The sequence below is a fragment of the Vespula pensylvanica genome, chromosome 10, assembly GCF_014466175.1.
Source record: "Vespula pensylvanica isolate Volc-1 chromosome 10, ASM1446617v1, whole genome shotgun sequence".
Taxonomy (NCBI): domain Eukaryota; kingdom Metazoa; phylum Arthropoda; class Insecta; order Hymenoptera; family Vespidae; genus Vespula; species Vespula pensylvanica.
In genome coordinates this window covers 7673192-7695657 of record NC_057694.1, presented here as the reverse complement: position 1 = coordinate 7695657, position 22466 = coordinate 7673192, and the positions used below count along the sequence as shown (strand labels likewise).

At 34.8% G+C, this 22466-nt stretch overlaps 3 protein-coding genes and 1 long non-coding RNA gene across 4 annotated transcripts; 3 read left to right on the top strand and 1 right to left on the bottom strand.

Annotated features, from left to right (window-relative positions):
* Positions 1-40: 40 nt before the first annotated feature.
* On the top strand, positions 41-849 carry LOC122632372. Its single transcript, XR_006327860.1, has 2 exons — positions 41-293; positions 384-849. It is a non-coding gene; the product is annotated as an uncharacterized LOC122632372 (long non-coding RNA).
* Positions 850-6172: 5323 nt separating this feature from the next.
* Positions 6173-7419, top strand: LOC122632370 (endocuticle structural glycoprotein SgAbd-2-like). The gene is made up of 2 exons (XM_043819080.1): positions 6173-6279; positions 6730-7419. Exons 1-2 carry the CDS (start codon positions 6268-6270, stop codon positions 7129-7131), a joined length of 414 nt encoding a protein of 137 aa, XP_043675015.1. The 5' UTR covers positions 6173-6267; the 3' UTR covers positions 7132-7419.
* Positions 7420-16408: 8989 nt separating this feature from the next.
* Positions 16409-18503, top strand: LOC122632384 (endocuticle structural glycoprotein SgAbd-4-like). The gene is made up of 2 exons (XM_043819093.1): positions 16409-16582; positions 17609-18503. The coding sequence occupies exons 1-2, from the start codon at positions 16424-16426 to the stop codon at positions 17993-17995; spliced, it is 546 nt and encodes a 181-aa protein (XP_043675028.1). The 5' UTR covers positions 16409-16423; the 3' UTR covers positions 17996-18503.
* A 2800-nt stretch (positions 18504-21303) lies between these two features.
* Positions 21304-22280, bottom strand: LOC122632385 (endocuticle structural glycoprotein SgAbd-8-like). The gene is made up of 2 exons (XM_043819094.1): positions 22153-22280; positions 21304-21774 (listed from the first exon to the last, which is right to left on the bottom strand). Exon 2 carries the CDS (start codon positions 21765-21767, stop codon positions 21363-21365), a length of 405 nt encoding a protein of 134 aa, XP_043675029.1. The 5' UTR covers positions 21768-21774; positions 22153-22280; the 3' UTR covers positions 21304-21362.
* Between the last annotated feature and the right edge of the window lie 186 nt (positions 22281-22466).

Below are 22466 nucleotides of genomic sequence, written 5' to 3'. Positions count from 1 at the left end.
TAATATCATAATTTGAATCCCCTCTCTGAACCAAACCCTTCCTCCCACCATACTGTCAAACGTGCCACCAAAAATTGGCGACTGTTGCCGAATAGTGGCGAACGATTCGAGAAAACTCGAAAATCAACTCTAGGATTTCACACTTGCTTGCGAGAAGGAAGGACATCGTATTGGTAATCGTTTACTTGAATGGAATTTTGTGCGAACGAAATTTATTTATTTATTTATTCATTCATTCATTGAATTCGTTATAATCTACGACGAATTACGACGGAATTGTTCGAGTTAAGTGGGTAATGCATTCGATAGCTTCGTTGCTTTAATTTTTTTTCATTTTATTATTATTATTATAATTATAATAATTATTATTATTTTTTTAATAGATAAGAACGTAAGCATCGATTATCTTGAAAGAATGACATCATTACGAATTAGCATGATCGAGAGACGTAAGAATGGAAGACATCAAACGAGGACGACGATTGCTTGCTAAATTAAATGCGTACGTCGTGTTTGGATTCTCTAAGCGCTAAACGCACGACGATAATAACTGTGTGCAGATGCATAAGAAAATATCTTTTGTCCTTTTTTTTTGTTTTTTATTTTCTTTTTTATTTTACCTTTTATTTTTATCTTTTCTCTCTTTTTCTTTCCGTACGAATGGGATAATCAAAAAGAATGATTTCTATTAAAAGCCGATGATATCATGTAAGATGGCTTAAACGCGAAATAAACACGTTCAACTACCGCGAGTAAGATGACGATGAAGATATTTAAAAAACTAAAAGGGAACTTTTCGAATGTCGACCTGTAAATACATATTTATAATATGTTAATATTGCGCTCATATAGCTTGGCTTGGGCTTTTTTTTCCTTTCTTTTTTCTCCCCCTTCCTTTTATTGCAGTTTACATAAGAATATATAGTAATAAAAATACGTCACTCGAACGAGTCGCTTATAAATTTACATTATAACTTATTATAACGAGGTTATTATATAACCATTTACTTTTTTTTTTGGATCTTCATTTCTTCTTTCTTCGATTAAAAATTTTATAAATATCTTCTTTCTTTTTTCCTTTCATTATTCTTGAAACTTGATATAAACGATGAAAGAACAGCTGTTTTCTATTTTGCAAAAAAGATTAAAATAGTCGTCGTTAATAAACGTTCCCATGATAAAATATAACGTTATCGTTGATCTCCCGATTCCGTTATACTAAGTAGGATAAACACGAACTGAGAATGAAGAATCCTCGAGAAAAAAAATTACATAGCTCGTCCATGGCTTATCACATTTTCGAAGGAGTCTTTAGTACGGCTGGTATCTCGTCGGTGGAATTTAAGAAGATTATTTAGCGAAGACTTTCGATTTGAGTAACACTGCTTCGGGCTACGGCGCATAGCCTTCAAGCTTTATGCGTGAAAACACCTCGTCTTCGAGTTAACACAAGCCGAAAGGATTTAAAGGATATTCGGTAATCATTTTTAATCTATTATCGATATCGCATATATCCTTTTCTTTTTAATCGTTCATTTATTCATCGTTTTATCAGAGATACATATAACCGATCGAAATGATTTCTACGAAGAAAAATGTATACACACACACACAGATATTACGCTAGAGAAATTTTTTAAATATATATAACATAATTAATTATAATATATATATGTATATTACTATGTAAATACATGCGTCTCTCTTTCTCTCTTTCTCAAATTAGTATAGAATGAATACATCGAAAGAAAGTTTTTTCTACGATCGTTAGAACATTTAACACGCGCTTCAATTTTATATATAGACGTATATTTGAACGTTAATTGTCGTATTTGCAATCGATTCGATTTTACCACGCTTGGGATACTGAATTCGCAAAAAAAGAAAATGAATTTACTCATTGAGAATTTATGTCGAAACAATTGATCGGGGTAATTTGCACAACTTGTAAGAACCGTCGATGGCTGCCGGTGGATCGAAAAAAATAAAAGAAAAAGTCGGTTAAGTTACTTTTTTTTCTTCTTTCGTCATTTTTTGTCTTTTCTAAGAGCGCGTGCGAAATAGTAATATTTTACATAATAATTAATTTATAACGTATAATTTAAGATTCTTGTACTTTGAAATTTTGGACAGGAAGATAATTAAAGATACATGATAACATAATGCAAAGATACATAAAAAAGATAAAATGCCATAAATGGAAATGAAAATGAACTATTATTTACGTTCTAAGGTCAAAATTTGCATAATGTATATCAATGTATATCTAACTCCGTTGGAACGTCCTTACTAAATCAAGTCCACGCTTTGACTATTTCGCAATATAAAACGCGTGTTAGTATCGTTCGTATTGATAATTTATAAATTATTGTACAGGGTCAGACAGATTTCTTTCGAAAAGAGAACATCATAAATAATATTTAACGTCATTCATAGTTAGTAATCGTTCGCCATCGTAGCCCTTTACAATTGCAAATAATTTTAGACGAAGGTTCCTTTTTTGTCCGAAGATTTCGACTTGATTTAACGAGATAAAAAAACGAGATAAAAAACAATTATCGAACGAAACGCCGAGGAAGATCGATTCGTCTCGTATTAACGTGTCGTCACAGCCCTTGGCTATCTCCCTGACGCAATAATCGTTTGCGACGGACATAACCGAAGAATTATCGAACGAAGAAGATACCCAATTGGGTTCGTCTCGTAATAATTGTGTCAAGATAATTCGTCGGTTAATTTGTAGCCGTGAAAGTGTAAGGATAATAAACTGATAAAGAAACTTTCGGTGAACTTTAAATATGATGTTTCTACGATGAAGAATATAAGAAATAAGAAACAAGAGAAAAAAGAAATATCAAAAAAAATGGCGGACGCTCGAGATTCTTTCAAGATGGCTGGCTCGTTATCCTCACAAATTTACGATGCCAGTTACGCGGTACTTTTTATCTTCCCCTTTAAAGGGATTGTAGACAAGACGATGCACTTGACACATGGACCACCGACTCCGTGTAATTCCTTTTTGTATTGCGGATGGTACCAAGCGAGATCACCAGCATCGACAATTTCGAACGAAAGGCAAGTAGGAGGCAAGGAGAGTCTCCCTGTTAAAGTAGGTCCCTCCTTCGAATGGTATAAGCAGCACCATAATTTTTACAACGGAGGTCGTCCGGCTAACCTGAATACGCGGCATTTTTACTTTCACGAGGCAGATGAGTCGAACTCACTTAAGTTGCTTCAACGAGTGTTACGCAGTCGGTGATTAAAGATTCTCATACGACAGCTTATGACAATTCATCACTTCTATTTTGTGGAGAAGCTATGGATAGTTTTCGTCGTTGTATTTGTTCTTTACTACGTTATTTACTTATTTTCTTCTTTTTTTTTTTTCTTCCAATGATTTTGCTAAATGACGATCATTAATGTTTATGATTTATCTCTTCGATGAATAATTTCAACGAAATATTTGTTTTAGACACTTTCGTGCTTCATGCGTGAATTTTGACGAGGTAGCTTGTCTAGATTAAAAGATAATAACGCAGCATCTAATTTCTATTGCAATTATGTTCTAACGTGGCGCGATCTATTGCACTTCTCCATCACTTTTACTCAATGTCTAGGAACGTTCAACCGTTGGTGTTAAAACTTTATGTAACGACATGTTAATTGAGAAGAACCGTCGATTTTTCTATTTTTGTGCGTGTGTGTATATATATATATATATATATATATATATATATATATGGAAGGAAAATTATTTCGAAAGAAATTTATGATTTGTAGTTATATCATTCGAAGGAACTTATTTTTTATTACTTTTCTTCTTCGACAAAATCCACTTTTAACGTATTAATATAGCTTAGATCGGACTCACATAGAAGATCGCGATAAGATTAAAATTTATCTTAGTTCTTGACGTAATATGTCATTTCAATGAAATTTCGGGCGTTCGGATATCGAGTATTCTGCTCCGTAGGTATACCTATGAATTTTCTAACTTTTATCTCGATAACAACTAGATAATCTATTTCATGAAATTCTAGGATCTACCTTACCGGTGGTAATGCTAGATATTACTAGAGTTCACGCGAGTTAACAGATAGATGACGGACGAATGCGTTTCTAGGAAATGCATTAACTATATTTTCGTAATTTTCAAAAAAAATCTTCCATGAGATTTCTTACGACAGATCAATAGGACGATTTATCTCGAGCGAGGAAATTTTTCATCGGAGGATTTTAAAAGATGGTTGAACTTTGAGCTTTGGCGATGAATATCTTTCATTTTTCTTTTTTTCTTTTTATTTTCTTGTAATTTCTCTTTTCTCTTTGTTTGTTTATTTTTTGTTGTTCTTTTTTTTCCCCTTTCCAATTCGATAAGATATTTCACTTGGATGTCTCCTTTCTTGAATGTCACGGCGCGTAGATATATACATTCAAAGGGAATTATTTATTCACCATTATGGAAAACCCTTTTGTCGAGGCAAGAAGAGAATTCGTGGTACGTCGAAGCAAGTCATTTCTTCGCACAGAGAAGAGAGCCCAACTTCATTAATCAAGGCGATGCCTCGAAGGAAGAGGCACGAAGCGAACGTTGCAACTGAAATATTGTTTCGCGAGAAGAGCAAGCTTAACTTTCGTTTCGACTTCGTGCGTCGGCGATACTTCGCTTTCGTCAAAGACTTTCCTTATTCTCGTGTACCGTTAATAGAAGAAATTGAGTGGCTTCAGGTTAAAAGGACACTTCAACGACATGACACAGAGTCCTTTTCGTTCTTTTTATTCTTACGTTATTCTTCTTCGAACCTAATGATTCTCTTTCTTTAGACGTCGGACGTGTAATTATTATTACGGGTGGGAAGAAGAAGAAGAAGGAAAAAAAACGGAAAGGAAAATGTTTAGCAAAAAAATAATAAAAAATATAAAAAAGAAGCGTTAACGTCGTTCCCGTTAGATGAACGTGATATAACGCGTCGTAGATTCTATAGACATAGATATTTTTTGATTATCAGTCATTACACAACGAGTCTCGTTTATTTCGCACACGTTCGAATCTCTTAAAGCGTTTTATTTATAAATCTCCGTGCGATAATAGTGTTTGCATAGACAAAGATCTCTCGGTCGGATTTGTAATTTTCTAGATAAAAAAAAATGAAAGAAAGAACGAAAAAGAATTCTATGTTGTGACCCGTCGTCAATCCTCGTTTTGTCTTCTTTTTCTTTTTTTTTTCTTTTTTTTTTTCTTATTTCTTTCCTTTTTTTACATTACAAATTAATGTGAAATTATTTGAATCGTCGGAGTAATGTCTTTATTTTTATTTTTTTTCTTTTTTTTTTCTTTTTTTACGCGCACGTTCGTTCTTCTTCTTTTTTCTTAACTGTCTAATTATTTTTTTTTTCTTCTTCTTTTTCCTTTTTACGCGATCAAAATCTCCGCTAATTTCGTACTTTTATGAACACTAGACGAAATATATAGCCAAGATAGACGTTCGAGATAAATAAAACTTGATATTCGGCGTTCGTCGGAAACTCCGTCAAGGTTTCACACAAATTTGTTACACGGTTGAATTTATAACGTATGTAAAGTAAGAAAAATTCGCGTAAAGAGATGATCGTCGGGTCAACGTATGCATTAAAGACAACACGTTTGTGTTAACTTACCTATACTTATATCAACGTCTACGTATAAGTACTCGTTTCTCGATGACTCCTCTACGTGATTTATGTACGTTTAATTCGAGGCTATTTATTTGTATTTATATTAAAAAAATTTATTGTCCAATCGATAGGATGGGACGATCGATATCTAATAATAACATTTAATTATTTTATTTATCGTATCTTTTTCTCTTTTTTCTTTTACATATATATATATATATATATATATATATATATATATATAAAATACGTATAAAAAGATAACGAGCAAAAACGTACACGCATTTGTAAACGAACGAACGTGTTAAACGATTACAATTTTGTTGAATTAAATGTATTAATATTAATTTAAATAAATGAATTGTAAAAGACGAAAGGTTACACCAATAAGAGAAAAGAAGACCTGGTATATCGCGGTTGGTCGACGCCACGGTCGCCCCTCTTCATAGATTTCGTCGAAAATGTCGTAACATTGGCCACTGTCAAATCATCAGGCAGAAATCTATCAATGAGAGGGAGAGGTCCTCGGATCCTGCGAGGTTTCGGCAGGCATATAGTATAAAAGCGCGTCTTCGCAGACGATAGTATAACAAGACAACAACCGTAGTCAACATGCACGCTTTGGTAAGTTCAAAAATTGGATTGTTCGCGAAGAGATTTGCGATTGTAAGTAAAGAAAGTAATAAGACAATTTTTTTTCTTTTTTTCTTTCATTTTTTTCAGTGATATCTCATGTCGTGATATGTATTAATTCAACATTTTACAATGTATTTAACTGTTTCAACGACGATTAGTTTTTTTTTCTTTCTTTTCTTTTTTTTTTTTTTTTTTTTAATGACACTCGAGAATAACAAATTAATTACGGTATAATTAATTACGATATAATCAATGGATTGTTAAAATAACATTACCAGTAAGTTTTTATATAAATCGATTCAATGGAAAACGCGTTATCCTAAGCGTTTCCCTTTAAGATTATCGATCGTTGTCGTATTTATAGTCGTATGTATTTATAGACTACAATAGTCGATTGAAAATTTCATTATCTGTCATTATCAGCAAATATAATTTCAGCAAGTCACCGTTTGTGCGATCCTCGTCGCGCTAGCCGCAGGCGTTCCGTTGAAAGAAGATGAAGTAGTACCGATTCTCTATCACAATTCAAACGGGCCTGAACCAGACGGCTCGTACTCTTACAGCTTTGAGACCGGAAATGGTATCCGCGTTAACGAACAAGGCGAGCCAAGGAAGAGCTCGCAAAAGGATTCCGAAAGCGAATATGCCCTTTACGTGCAAGGATCATTCAATTATCCAAGTCCCGATGGTACTCCAATTTCATTAAACTACGTCGCCGATGAAAACGGATTCCAACCTCAAGGAGAACATCTGCCAACTCCACCACCTGTACCGGAAGCCATCTTGAGAGCTCTCGATTACATTGCCGCTCATCCCGAGGAAGACAAACAGAGGAAGTGAATGATTTTATTCCCTTTGCAACAAAATAAGAAAGATATCTCGGACGAATAACTAATCGAACAGTGATCGACATCCTTTTTTTTTTCTTGTATCATCGCTTCGTTTATTGTTCGAAGAACGAAAGAACGAACGAACAAAGAACGATGCTTTCATATAACGGAGACAACGAACTATGGATTAGTTTGAAGATAAACAATGAAGAGTTTTTCTTCTTTTTCTTTTTTATTTTATTCTTTTTATATATCGTTATAAAGGATACCACAAGACGAGAGTGTTCGTCCGGATTTACAATAGTGTAAATTATTTCATTGAAATTCATTCTCTCTCTCTCTCTCTCTCTCTCTCTCTCTCTCTCTCTCTCTCTCTTTCTCTCTCTCTCTCTCTCTCTCTCTCTCTCTTTCTCTCTCTCTCGTAGTACGTATTCCGCTATAATATTATCTCGAGACGTTGATTTGTTTTCCAAGTTCCAAGACAATACAGCACGATCTTTAAAATATGTTTTTCTTCGAGATCAAAACAACGTTCTTTGGATGTAACCTGTATATACATAAAGTCGAAGACTTCCAAGTACTACGGTCGTATTATTATTAGTACTACTACAACCACCGCCATTAATACTACTACTACACTAGCTCGACGTTGTTACTTTTGAGTTATCTCACGCGTTTATTATATCATGTAAATGAAAGAAATATAGTTAGTTTCGTTTCGACGAGGAATTCATTAAGAATACTTTAATTAGAGTACAGAACGTCATAGCTTATATAGAAACGTTTATATTAAACGTTTGATACGACGGAAATATACAGTGACATAATAAATACGACGAAGCTTCGAAAATCTTATCGCCGATTTATTTATCCATTATCCTTAGACGTATATCTACAACAAAATCGTTTTTCGTTACGACATCGTACACGATCGAACGTCTTCTTATTTCCAGAAAGATCGAGTCGAATGGTAGAACCAAAATTCTTCGGAGTTGTTCGAGAGATTAATGTAGCGTGTACCAAGTCAACGAAGTATAAAGATAAGAGAGAAGAGAGAAGAGAGAAGAGAGATATACGTGCGATAAGTTACTTTAATTATCTTAAACACGAAGCGTTTCGTGTAGGCAAAACTCGAGGACAAAAAGGCAAAGCTGTCGCGTGTTTCGCGGAGGCGGACGTTGTGTATGTATTCATAGAGGTATGTGTATATAGCTATATATTTCTAATATATATATGTATGTATGTATGTATGTATGTATGTATGTATCTACCGACGGCCAATTTGCCAGTAAGAAAATGATTCACCTTCGATCTACGTCAGGTATCATTCTAATTTATAAATAAAAATTGAATTTTCTATCCATTATTGGAAATTTGTATATGTCAAAGATACACACATTTCTGAAGGCATAGCGTACGAACGAGTAGATTATTAATATTTTCATATATACATATATATGTATAGAGAGATATTATCATCTCGATTAATTGCTATATTTCATACTCGTAGATATAATATATGAACGTTTTAATAACCAATCATATTTTTATCTACATAAGAGGATAGGATTGTCGGAGAGAGAATCTTCGACTAAATGCGTTATTATTAACTACGTGTAATTGCCTGTATTATTATTATATGCGAAATAAATATTTAAGTAAGTACATACAATGGATCGACGATTTCTAAACGATCGAACAACGTATAATGGAGACAAAGAAGATCTAGGATAATTTAACAAAGCGATCTTACGCGGTTCTGTACGCGATAGGTATCTTATTCGAAGAGATACAAAACGATACGGGAGATGAGTAATTAAACGATGGTCGGAAGAGCTATTATAAAGCATTCGACGAGTAAACCTTGAAATTAATGTATTCTTACGATGTGTTTTCCATGTTTAAAGTATTACCGACGGTCAGAAAGGATTATATCACGGATTTCTGTTAAACTCGAGGATCTTCTTCGGCGAGTTTAAGAGGTGATGGACTGTTTCGTAAATTTATTTTGATTTTTACCGAATGGAAAAAGAAAAATAGATAGGTTCTTTTTCTTTTTCTTTTTTTTTTTTTAACGAAACACTGATCACAGATGGCAAGAAAAACACAAAGTGATCTTTTCGATCTCCCTTTTTGTTACCTCTACTTGTTCTTCTTTTACTCCTTCGTCGAGAAGCATTCTAACGAGAAACGTCTTCGTAACCCGATCGTAGATCACGTACCGTTAATTCGAGAAGCGTCTTCTCAACGAAGAAACGACCTTAGTTTCGTACCCACGTAATCTCTCGTTTCTTATTGATACGTACGTACGAGAAGAAAATCCATACTTTTTATCAGTGTCACTAGCTTTCAATTCGAATTCGGAATCGTTCGTAATCACAGTTCGAATTGAACGATATCGAATTATATATTAACAGTTTATATTTGTTTCTTTTTTCTTCTCTCTTTCGAAAGAGACATTTCAGTAATTGGCGAAATTTTTGGAAAGTCTCCTCGTGGACGAATTAAACATTCCTCTTAATAGATTAATAGGTCACGATGTGACTACTCGTACTTTGCTTTAATATGATTACATAAATTATAAAGATAAAATGTGTGCTTGTAGAAAAATACAGAGAGAGAAAGAGAGAAAAATAAGAAAAAGAAAGATATTCCTACGTAATTTCATGCTTTGCTTCTGTTTTTGTTTTCGTCCTTTGTATATATAGGCTAAGCAAGAAGAGAGAGGCAAAGAGAGAGAGAGAGAGAGAGGGGGGGGAGAGAAGGAGAATAGATGTAATCATCGATTCGATCGTATACTTTTTGTTAAAGTATCGCGTGCCGGAGGTCGCGATCATTGTTTGCAGAGTATCAAAGGTCGAATGCTATCTTGAATGGGCTGGGGATCGAATAGGACAAGGAGCTAGCGAAGGATTGCATCTAATTGCAGCTATCTTCGCCTGCTATTCGTTACGCTATTCCATTCTCTGGTATTTCGCTTTTATTCCGATACTATTCAACCGTTGCAAAAGGAGAAAGTCCTCTTTACTCCGTTTTTCTTGTCTATGACCTCTATACTCGATGATTCTTCCTTGTCACGACGCCTATGCACACATATACTCTTTCTCTCTCTCTCTCTCTCTCTCTCTCTCTCTCTCTCTCTCCGTTTATCTCTATCCTTCCATCTATCGAGTTATATTTTCGCTCGTTTATTCAATCTCTTCAATTCTTTCTCTCTTTCTCTTTCTCTTTCTCTTTTTCTTTCTCTATTTCGAGAGCCAATGGCATAACATGATGCTCACGAACATAACGGTACGATGCAATAAATAATACGACGCCCAGGAGAAGCGAAACAGCATCGATGTTACTGCTTTGTGATACGCCTCCGTATGTATGTCAAGAGTGGTTAAATGTCTTTCTTTTTCTTTCTCTTTTTATTTTTCTTTTCTCCTTCCTCCTCCTTCCTTCTTCTTGATTCTCTCTTTTCATTTTCTTTTTTCTTTCTCGTTCTTTCTTTCTCTCCTTTTCTCTCTCGTTCTCGTTCTCGTTCTCGTCTGGTAGGAAGATATGTACGTTCTTCTAAAAGTTTATAAGGTACTTGTTCGTGTTCGAAAGGACGTTGATCCGATCGATAACTCCCAGGAGGGAGTTCGAACGTGTTCTCCTTCTCGTTTCGTGATAAGACGTCCTTCGTATATCAAAAAGAAAAGATTTCAAAGGATATATTAACGCTAGCTCTCTTGTTTTCTTTCGTAAAAAAAAAAAAAAAAAAAAAAATTACGATAATTATTAAAAGGGGATTCGTTTAAATGAAGAGAAAAGAGTGAAAGTATCGAAGAGGATGAAATGTCATATACTCGCCGTTCCTACGAGTATCTTCTCCTTCTCTTTTTTTCTCGTGTACGTGCAAACGAGAAGTCTAGTCTAGACTAAAAATAAATATAACGGTATTAACGTCTTAGAATGGAAATGGCCATGCATATTTACTGCAAATAAATCATAAACCGATGAAAGATATGTAACAAAATAAAAATAAGAATAAGAATAAGAATAAGAATAAGAATAAGAATAAGAATAAAAATAAGAATAAAAATAAGAATAAGAATAAGAAGAAGTAGTAAAAGAAGGTGCTGGTAGAAGACGACCTTGACATATAAGTACATATGTACGGCAAACATTCTAAGAGAGCGCCTACCCGCAGGCGAGAAGACGCAACGTATGCCGAATTCAATTTTACTTTCATCTTACGGTACGCAGGTGCTTCGTTTTCTTACGATTAAAATATTCCTTTAAAAATTCTCGTTCGTATTCTCTCTCTCTCTTTCTCTCTCTCTCTTCAAGGTTTTCATTCATCCTTTTCTAAGATAGAAAAAAGAGTATGGAGATCGTTAAACGACGACATTCTTTAAAAATTTCTCAACGGATCTTCGGCGGCCTCGAGGATCAGAACGTTTCCGGTGTTTCTTTTTTTCTTTCTTTCTTTCTTTCTTTCTTTCTTTCTTTCTTTCTTTCTTTCGCCGATGAGAATCACGAAGCCTTCGGAATCTTTTCTCTCCTACGGATTCTTGAGACATACATAAATGGATATGTACATACACGTATACGTATTATAGCTTCGTGGTACTGCGTAATAATAAACGAGAGAGGAATCTATTATCCGTTATATTAGCAATGTCTTCCAAATCTCAGCCAAGGTCTATGATATTTATGATACATTTTTTTTTTTTTTTTCAGAATAACGTACGAATTATACGTGTTCGACCTTCTTTTTTATTTTTTCTTTCTTTCTTTCTTTTTTTTTTTCATCTTATCGTTCTTTCATTTACGATTATATATTACATCTTGCATAATTTCATTGATTCGATGAGGATGAATTCGACGAGGACAATTCGTTGTTAGTTCGTTCGATCGTAGAAAATATGGCGCGTTTTAAAAGGCATTCAGGAAGAAACATTTTCATTTCTTCGATCGATAGAAGTTAGACGGTGCAACTTCTAAGTTGGCTGGCATACATTAGGTTCGAAATATCAACGGTAAAGCGGTAGGTTTAACGATTAAAGACATATATGTATATATATATATGCGTGGCTATATACAGAGACTGTTGCAGCAACAGAGATACCTTGTACATCGGCAGTTCCTAAGGCCGTGTCGAAAAGGAAAGGTTAGACGCGGATGCGCGCTTACACGAATCCTTCGTTCGCAAGAATGCGTACTTGAATGAAAGAGTCCCGTTTATCTACGTGTTCATGCATTCATGTATACATATATATTATATATATGTATGTGTGTATGTTTGTATGTATTTATGTATGCATTTAAGAAGAAAAGCGTTAGAGGATGAATAGGAGTATGGGCCAATCGAGATAAGTCGAATGAGTCAATGGACGCTAGATGAATTTCGTCGATCGTAAAGTATCATAATCGATAATTTTTCATTTCTAATCGATCGATGATACGAACGCTATCTTATCTCTCATTTTAATGACTTTTTTTTTTACATTTTAATGATTCTTTTATTTTATTTTAACGAATCTCAATCTTTATCTTATCTTTTTCTTGACTTAGTGTATTTACACACGTAAATGATACAAAAGAAGAGAGAGAGAGAGAGAGAGAGAGAGAGAGAGACGCGTGTGTATCCGTAAAAGATTCCAAGGAAGTTGCATTAAGGTCGAGAGGTCGTTAAGAGAGAACCATTAGCGGACTAAAAAGATTGCAATATAACGTCCGAATGATTAGAAACTATTCTATTTCGTACAATTGTATTTCTCTTTTTCCTCTTTGCTTCCTTTTTTTTTTTTTTATTTCTTTCCTTAGCTAATAAAAATCTTATTATCAATCTTTGTGCGAAGTGTCTTAAAACGTTCGTACAGTTCGGATAAAGGTAGTGAACTGCGTAATTGGTAGGTCCAGTTGAACGTACCCAACAAAGTACACAATATCTATATACATATAATGTAGATATATGGTAAGCGCTTAAAGCCAATATAGTGACGCAATTATATTTGATCATTCTATAGATATTACCTATTCTACGAAGAGAAAAAGAGAAAGAGAGAAGATAATACTTAAAGGATTGCATCAGTGGCCATCGTTGAAGTATTATACCTATACCTTGCGCATATAACCTTTTCGTGTAAGTGAGTTTTAAACGGATGGTAGAGTCTTTATTGCTTTTTATATATCTTTTCCTTTATGAAATTGCGCAAAAATCGAGGATCTTCAATAATTCGTTTTTTCTTTTTTTTTTTTTTTTTTTTTTTTTTTTAACTTTAATTCAGTCGAACGCGATCGATACGGTAAATAATCAAAGGATTCGCAATGTCTTGTTCCTCTTCTTCTTTTTCGTTTTTCGGTTTAACCAATCAAAAGGAACGAAAGTAGTCTCCTAACGTAGGATCCATCGATCATCATCGAAAGGATGTAATATATTTTCTCGCTTCTGAGAACGAGTAGAAAGAGAAAAAGAGAGAGAGAGAGAGAGAGAGAGAGAGAGAGAGAGATCGGTCAAAAATTGAAGATTTTGTCGAAGACGTTCACGTCGTTGAACTCTTGTGACGACGACCTGCATTCGTACGTGCGCATCCTGTGGTTTGGTATTCCACATGGCGAACCTTATAAGCAGTGAATTCAGATCTCGCTAAGGTCTGGTGTCCGTGCATTAATCTTACCCGACGAAGTCAGTTACGGCATAACGGATGCACGATAGCGAGTCAAGAACATATCAAGATTACCAAAGAAATGCTTCCACCATGATTTTTCGATTGGTCATTAATTCATGAAAACATTTATATTTTCGTTAATTATGAAGAAAGATTACGTATTAATGATACGTTACTATCTTGAGTATTAATCCGTCACATTTTCGCGTCAGTTGGTTATATAAATTCGCTAAAATGAATAAGGATAAATATCGATTATCAAAGATGAAAAATTATTATGTATATGTCAGCGATCGTATAATTGGTCACGTCTGCTGGGTTAGGCTAACTACACCTACCTCCTATAACTTCTCTTTACTCGTGCACTATGATACAGCAAGAATTGAACTCGTCGAGTAATTCGTTATGATTCCTTAATAGTTAGAGATCCACTTGGTAAGTTCCTCGGATTAGCATGCAATGACACAGTTGAGGACGTTACCTCGTTAGGTACTTTCACATGTGATATTTATTCGCACATCCTTTGTGTGCATTGCCCGTATTACGTAAATCAGCTAATTAAAAGACCAAACATATATTATTCGCGTTAACTTTCCTCGTCTCCATATACTTTGTTGAGATAATTAACTCGAATTTGTATCGCGTGTAAAATATTTTCTTTTCACTTTTTTGTTCTTTTCTTTTTCCTTTTTGGTTTCCGTCAGGGTTTAGAAAATCGATATTTAATAATATACAATATATCGCGATAGGTATTTTATTCCAAGTCAAATGTCATCGCAGAAGAAAATTTTTCAAACTTATCGATGACGCACGTGTTCGTGAATCACGCGGGAACTTCAACCGTTTGCCTTCTAACCGAGAGGAACTGACATTCCTTCGAGAATACAATTTATTACCATTCGATGTACTTCTTGTATTTTCCAGAAAATAACACGAAAACTAACGCTTGCCGATACATCATTCACCGTTCAATAATTTAGTTTATCGTACGATTGTTAAATATTTATGTAACCATCGTACGTTTTTAATCGTGATCATAATCGATGTATTAAGGAAATTAAAGATATTCTTTTTACCTCGAAGTAAACTCTACGATATTTACATAAAAATAGAAAAGGAAATAAACAAACAATGAACAAAAAAAGTAAAAGAGAAGAGAAAAATATGAGATTAATATGAAACATTCGTAACGCATAAGGAGTATCTTGTTTGTTTTAGAAATAAAAAAGAACGTGAATATATGAATAATCAGTATCTTATCAAAGATCTCTGACATTCCAACGGGTCCGCATTGATCGCTAATTATAAGATGAAAGCACCGTATCTACTTAACAACAAGGTCGGTCTAACGTGTCAACGGCGATTAAAACATGCTCATTGCATAAAGTAAAAACGGATGACGCAAAAAAAGAAAACGATAGAAAAAGAAAAGGGAAAGAAAAAGAAATAGAAAAAATGTAGACTTTCACATTGAATTTTAAGTAGGTACCGTCTTAGGTTAAAATCCAATCTACAATCTAATGGCACCGATTAACTGTGGAATCTTAATAAAAATCAAAAGTAACGCGCCCATAAATTGTTCTATCCGCGTAGAGATACAACGCGTGGATAGAAACGAATATTATCAGCAATTACGGCTAATACGAGACTCATTGCGGCGATTATGGCGTAGTATCGGCTAGTAAAAAGACGGCCTTTAATACGTTGATTATTCATGCATGAAAAACAAACTGGTGGCAGCTAAGCAAAGTCCTGTTCCGTCCCGTTTAGCTTACGATTATCACCGAATAAGGACGTTTAGGCGTTACAATCGTTTGAATATAATTAAATGAAAATCCTGTCGGTGAAATATCATAAAAGATTTTATGAGAAGGACATTTGAATGGTTCCATTGATCATAGACGTTCATACACGCATCGTAATGAATTGAAATAAATCAAACCAAAAAAGAAGCAGGAATATATATAAAATAGTTCAAATTTTAGATGTAATCGTATAGGTACCCATCGTTTTTTAGCAAATTTAGAAATACCTTATTCGATGATACGAATTAGCGGCGATACAAATTGCGAGGAGAAAAGAAAAAATAAAAGGGAAAGAAAAAAAAAAAAAAGAAAGTGAGAGGAGAGGTGGTAAAGAGAGAAAAGTCGGTAAAGAAATTATGACAATTGAGTAAGCATCCTTTAACTGGGACCCGATGACATTTAGCACAGAGTGCGACATAGTGATCCCTGACGATGGTAGTCTTAGTGATATACGGTGTGTCGTTGTCCTCCCCCTCCTCCTCCTCCCCCTCCTCCTCCTCTCCTTCTTCCTCCTCTTCTTCCACCTCCTCCTCTTTCATCTTCTTCCACCATCTTGGTTAATGTTCAACGTATCGACGACAACGACGACAAAGACGAAACGATGGTAGACACACGTGTTAAAAAAAGAGATGCATGGATGCAGATGGATGTATGAAAATGCAGGTGTAAGAGAAGGAACGAAGATCCACAAGCACGCATGCATCAGGCGCCAAGAACGTTAAACGAGGATCCGTGTGTAACCCTCGTTCGTGGTGTCCATCTTTTCCCCTTACCTCCTCGAATCTCTCTTTCTTCGTCTCTCTCTATCTCTTTTTCTCTCTCTCTCTCTCTCTCTCTCTGTCTCGCTCTTAGCATGTCCCATGTGTATCTCCTAGTAACATGGTGGCCATCGTTACCGCGGAAACGGTGGTGTATTGGTGATGCCTCCAGGGGTATATATACACCGAGCGCTGCGGGGCTTGATAAACACTTGCCCATCAGCGATTACTGCTGCAGCATGTATACGTCATTGGTAAGCGTTTATAAGTTCCGAGTCGCAAAAGACTTTTAATCGGAAGTAATAGATTGGAGAGAATGTCGGGTGAATCGAGCAGCGAGAAAGAGAGATAACAGGGGTAGGGTGTGCTTGCAAGGATCTTCCATCGATCCGATCGATGGTGCTTCGGGTTTATTTAACGGTGTCGTGATATACGTATTTTGTGCATTTATCAAATAGTTCTCTCAGTGATATTATTTCCCGGTATTTGGTTTTATACTTTAGTATCCGAGGGTGGTGATCGTGTGGTGGGGTAAGTGGGTCGTCTCGATGACGAACGAATTTTCCAACGTTTCGGATCTTGATACTTTCAAGGATTTTTTATTATATAATTTTCTTTTTTTATCGTCTAATTAATGTAGGTATCGTTAGGATTTTTACCTCTTCTTTATTTTCTTCTTTATTTTGTTTTTAAATCGATTAAATATATATATATATATATATATATATATATATGTGTGTGTGCGTGTGTGTGTGCGTGCGTGTATTTTACAAATGTGTTATAAATTTAGAACTAGATTCGTTTCGAAATACAGGAAGTACATATTGAAACATTGTTCGCGTAAGTACATCTGATGTCAAAACGGATGGTGGTTGGAGCGGTTACACGCAACGTTTAATTCGTACATACATAGGCGAAAGGATAGTTAAGCGCGGCGCGTGTATGAAATATGGTCTGACCTAATAACTCGCTCGGATTTACTACTACTGCCGCGGCTGACTCAAAACGGTTTAACCACTGTGAGCAGAGCTCGTCAGACTTTTGAATGACCCTTGAAATAACGTTATTGAAGATCGCCCGTTTGTATCGCGTATTTTTTTGCATAATTATATGAACTTTCTTTTCACTAAAAATTAAATTTCAATCAATACTTGCGAATGAAATTATTCGATTAAACGTCAACGATATAGAGTATAAGATCGTAAAAATTTTATCGAACATAACGAAAATATGAAAGACCATCCATACTTATCTCTTTGATTTATTTTCACGTCAAACAGGTAATTATCGTCACGCTGGCAGCATACGCTGCATCGGCTCCAGCTCCAGCGGATGAACCAATACCAATCGTCAGCCAAAGTCAGGAGGGTCCAAATCCGGATGGATCGTACAAATGGAGCTATGAAAGTGGAAATGGTATTAAGGCCGAGGAACAAGGACAACTGAAGAACGCTGGCTCGGAGAACGAAGCTATGGAGGCACAAGGTGCATTCAGTTATCCGAGCGACGATGGCCAACAAATATCTTTGACTTACACAGCAGATGAGAATGGATTCCAACCAGTTGGTGCACACCTTCCGGTACCACCGGAAGTTCCGGCTTTGATACAGAAAGCACTCGAGTGGATAGCAGCACATCCCTCGAAAGACGACGAGAACAATCTGTAACACGACGATCTATAACGCCAGTGTGATCTCACCAGCTCCTTTTTAAATATTATTACGATCGAGATAAAACGACGATCTTTTTAGCCCGATGATGAGTTTAATCCGTCCACGCGACGCCGCCGTCTCGCCGCACTTATCTTCGTTTTTCCGTTTCCTCTTTCTCTTTCTTTTTCTTTCTATCTTTCTATTTTTCTTACTTCTTCTCCACGTTTTTTTTATTCCCTCCATTCTTCTAGACTTCCGACCTCGAACATGGACTACTCTGGTTCAATTTGTTGTAAATATTTATTTGTACGTCTATGCGATACTATACAATATATATATATATATTATATAGAATACATACATATATATATATATATTATACGTATGTACACACACAGACACACACAGACACGCACATATATATGAAACACTTATATATCTACTTAATAGCAAACCGATGTAATTAACTGTCGTTAAGTATATCAAAGTGCGTTTGAGAATAAATGTTGCATCCCAGGAGAAATGTCGTCGGTCTTTTGTCACACGACCTTGCTTAAAAAACGCAACATAAGAAATTATGCGATTTTATTTCTTCCTAATGAATTCGAATAGTAATCTAGGAAGTCTCGTGGAAGTCACGAGAGAATATTTAAATCGATAAGATTTATGATCCATTCAGAATGCGTCGTCCTACGTGCGCTCTACTTTCTACGGTTTGGCTGATTAAAAACGTCTACGTCTACTATCCCACTACTCGTACGTTTTCTAACTTACCGAACGAAGTTTAATATGTAACCATAAAAAGAACAAATATCTCGAATTAAAATTGCGATTTAAAACAAAATCTACGTGTCTATGTAAATAGATAAATTAGAATTAAAAAACTGACATATTTTCTACTTTCTTCTTCGTCTTATTTTGTACATTAGAAAGTTAAACGACAGATAGAGACGAGTATCGACGAATATATTCTTTTTTTACCTCTTTTTTTTTTCGGAACGGACCTTGCAAAATTGTCATTAATCAATCAAACAGACAGATCGTACGATAAGAACTCTCAAGAATTGCGTCATTTGCAAATTACGCACGCCATACGGAAAGCGTTTATTCCGTTTTTATCTCTTTCTTTTTTATCTCTTTCTTTCTTTCTTTTTCTCCTTCTTTTTCTTTTTCTCTTTCTTTTTCACTTTCGTCAAGGATTTTTATTAGCGAACGACGAAAGACGATCGTGTAACCTTTCGAATCGGGTCCCGTTGATTGAACCTATAGCGTCGTTTCTCGAAGCTTTCTAACAATAACAGTACCTATGTTTGCACGAGCGAGAGCGTCTACTCAATTTGACATGGCCGATGTCGCGCACGCCTCCAAGGGTTAAGGAACCGGAACTCGAGATGATATCTTTGCTGAACTTTCACCGATGAAACAAACGATCAATTCGAGTTGCAATTTTACTATGCGAATAATACCGACTTATATCATCTTATGAGTTAGATTTATGCAATCGATTGGCATTCTACTTTCCATCGTGAAACGCATCGAAAAGTTATTCTACGAATGCGGGGGTGGAATTCAGATGGATTCAAATTTTGTCGATTGATTTCTAATCTTAAGATTAGACCTACCTTCTATGTGTACGTAATATATATGTATATATATATATATATATAATTTTTTTAATTAATGATTACACATTATTATAATATGGATAGAAGAAAAGAAGATATAAGTAATAAAATTGGGTAATGTGATAAATTTCAGTGATAGGGTTATGTATTTTTATATAATTTTCTACAATAAATTTATTACAACATCCATTCGGTTCAACGTTATTCATATTGTCCATGTTGATCGTTGTGTTCATAACATATATTAATAAGAATTTGATAATCGGGACGTATACCGAAGTCTTTCATTTTTCAATCTCGTCGAAGAGAAAAATATTCGTATTCCAAAGATGGTAAGAAAGAAGAAGGAATATTAGCTGGGCAAAAACATTGTCGTAATCAAGAGTTGTATGCTAAAGAATTTATTTTTGTATTACGCGGTAACCGTTGCGTATTAATTATCGAATATGTGTCTGAATACGTGTCTTGCATACTTTCGGCATTGCATTCGTGCTTGCGAATTATTTGGTTATGTGTATGTATGTATATGTGCGTATGTGTGTTTATGTGTGTGCATTACGAACGAATATATACAAAAATGCATATGTACAGGTATATTCACTTTCGCTGACTTCTTCATTTGAGTAAAGCACTTTGTCACTTCTGGCATTCGTAATGACGTTCCATGACATGATCCAAGTTTTGTTTACATACGTGAAGATATTTTTTTTTTTTTTTTCTTTTCTCGAGTGTCATAGACGCATGCAATTCAAGAGAACAGAAACGGTGACAGTTAACGATAGTGATGCTTAGAAGAGATATTTTCTTCTTAAAGAGACACTTATATAACATTAATTTATAAATACGTATATACGAGTGCAGATATTTTTCTATTTTCTCCTTCTTTCTTTTCATTTTTTTATTTACAATATAAAACGGTACCCAACCTAGATTTTTAAATGCGTAAAATGTTAAGAATTTAACTGCTATCATCATAACGAACGAGTGAGATTATTATTATGCGATTAAGAAATGAATGACAATCATGTTTGCGACTACCTAAGTGTATGCTTTCCTATGCAGACGTAGTTGCGATAAAGTGAGAATAACTTCTTCGATAGATAATTATGATAAATTAATCATTTATATTTGCATTGTAATAGAGGAATAGTGTATATTTCAAATGAAATTAATTGAAATGAAAAAAAAAAAGAAAAAAAAAACATATTTATTATCGATGACAAGAGAAGAAAGATTACAAATAATTTACAAATAATTTATAAATAATTCACAAGGTAATTGTAGTAATTCAAATAAATATCGACTTTTTTGTTAATCATAGATACCGCATACGCATATACATATATAAACGAGTAACAAGTTTTGGAATAAAAAAAAGATAAAGTATAGGGGAAGAAAAAAATCAGGAAAAAAATGGAATGATCCTATCTTGAAGAGGGATTAATGGGAGACGAATTCATTAAAGAATGAATAATGAAGGTTATGCAATCCTGCTCGACTATTGGAATTCCTTTCTCCTTTGATTCCGCTATTTAATATTGTCCATTAAATCTCTGTCGGTCGTAAATCTTTGACCGGAGCAATGAAGATCAGTACGAGAGTCATTTCATTAATTAATACGCTTTGGTGGAAAATTTTTCCATTAAAATAATAATCGTGATAAGGAATGGAATAAAAATAAAAATTAGAAGCTTCTTTTTTTCTTACAGAATAAAATATATTTTTCATCGATATAATAACAACGAGAGTATAAACGTTTAAAGCTTGTTCTTGCTATCTTCTTTGTATGGGTGAGTAGCTATCCAATCTAGAGCACGTTGAATGGCGGCAGGAATTGGTTGAGTCGGTGGTGGTGTCGGCAAATGGGAACCTTCGAAAATGGCGCCATTTTCGTTAGCGAGCCATCCAAGATTAACCTTTGTACCATCGGGAGCTGTCCAAGCAGCTGATCCCTGAACTTCCTCGGCTTCGTCCTTTTGACCGACGTTCTTCAGAGTACCCTGTTCTTCAACGGTTATACCATTAGCAGTTTCCCATTTCGCGTAAAAACTACCATCCGGGCTGATGTCCTGAGATTGACGGACAATGGCGATCGGTTCGTTTGGATTAGCCGCCATCGCCATTATCGCTAGCAAACTCAAAAGGATAATCTTGCCTGCCATTTTGTATCTAAAAGTGAAAAATGAATGTCGGTGTTTTATTTATTCTTTTTTCTTTCTTTTTTTCATTTCTTTTCTTTTTTCTCTTCTTCTCTCATCATCACAACAAGTTCTCCTCATAATTATATAAACGATGATAAATTGTTGACAATTTTATTGAAACGGTTGTAAAATAGAAAGAAAAAGAAAAAAATTTTAATAACTTTTCAATAGTTATTATCCGATGGTTATTATCCGATATTGTCTTCGTGATTAGCTACATGTAAATCCAGTGATTTATGTAGTAATTCGAAAATAATTTAAAAAGTATCTATCTCTTATGCGATTTGAAAATGTCAAAGCTGACGTATCGAATGGTGATGAATTCTAGGTAAAACGCAAGAGATACCTTTATTACTTCACTTCAATTTCGTGTGGACACCACCGGTTGGACGTTACTGACGATGATTTAACCGCAGCGCCCACCTTTTATATACATAGAACCAACCCGCGCCGACATATTGCGCCAAATGTCACTCGATGATACCGGTTCAAGCTTTGCTTGACCAGTATCGAATAGATCCTTCTAATCATTGGAATTTCGTATTCGTTTTAATAAGAATTCCTTGGATAACCATACAATCGTGTACATTGAATAATAGCGATTAAACGTCAAAATTTCATTACTCGTTAATAATAATTAAAGATAAAAGAACTACATTT

What these genes read in the sequence shown, in the direction of transcription:
- LOC122632385 (XM_043819094.1), bottom strand. Translation starts at nt 21,767, where the DNA reads ATGGCAGGCAAGATTATCCTTTTGAGTTTGCTAGCGATAATGGCGATG.
- LOC122632384 (XM_043819093.1), top strand. Translation starts at nt 16,424, where the DNA reads ATGTCCCATGTGTATCTCCTAGTAACATGGTGGCCATCGTTACCGCGG. An exon ending in GCAGCATGTATACGTCATTG is followed by an intron (nt 16,583 to 17,608) that starts GTAAGCGTTTAT and finishes CACGTCAAACAG; the next exon opens with GTAATTATCGTCACGCTGGC.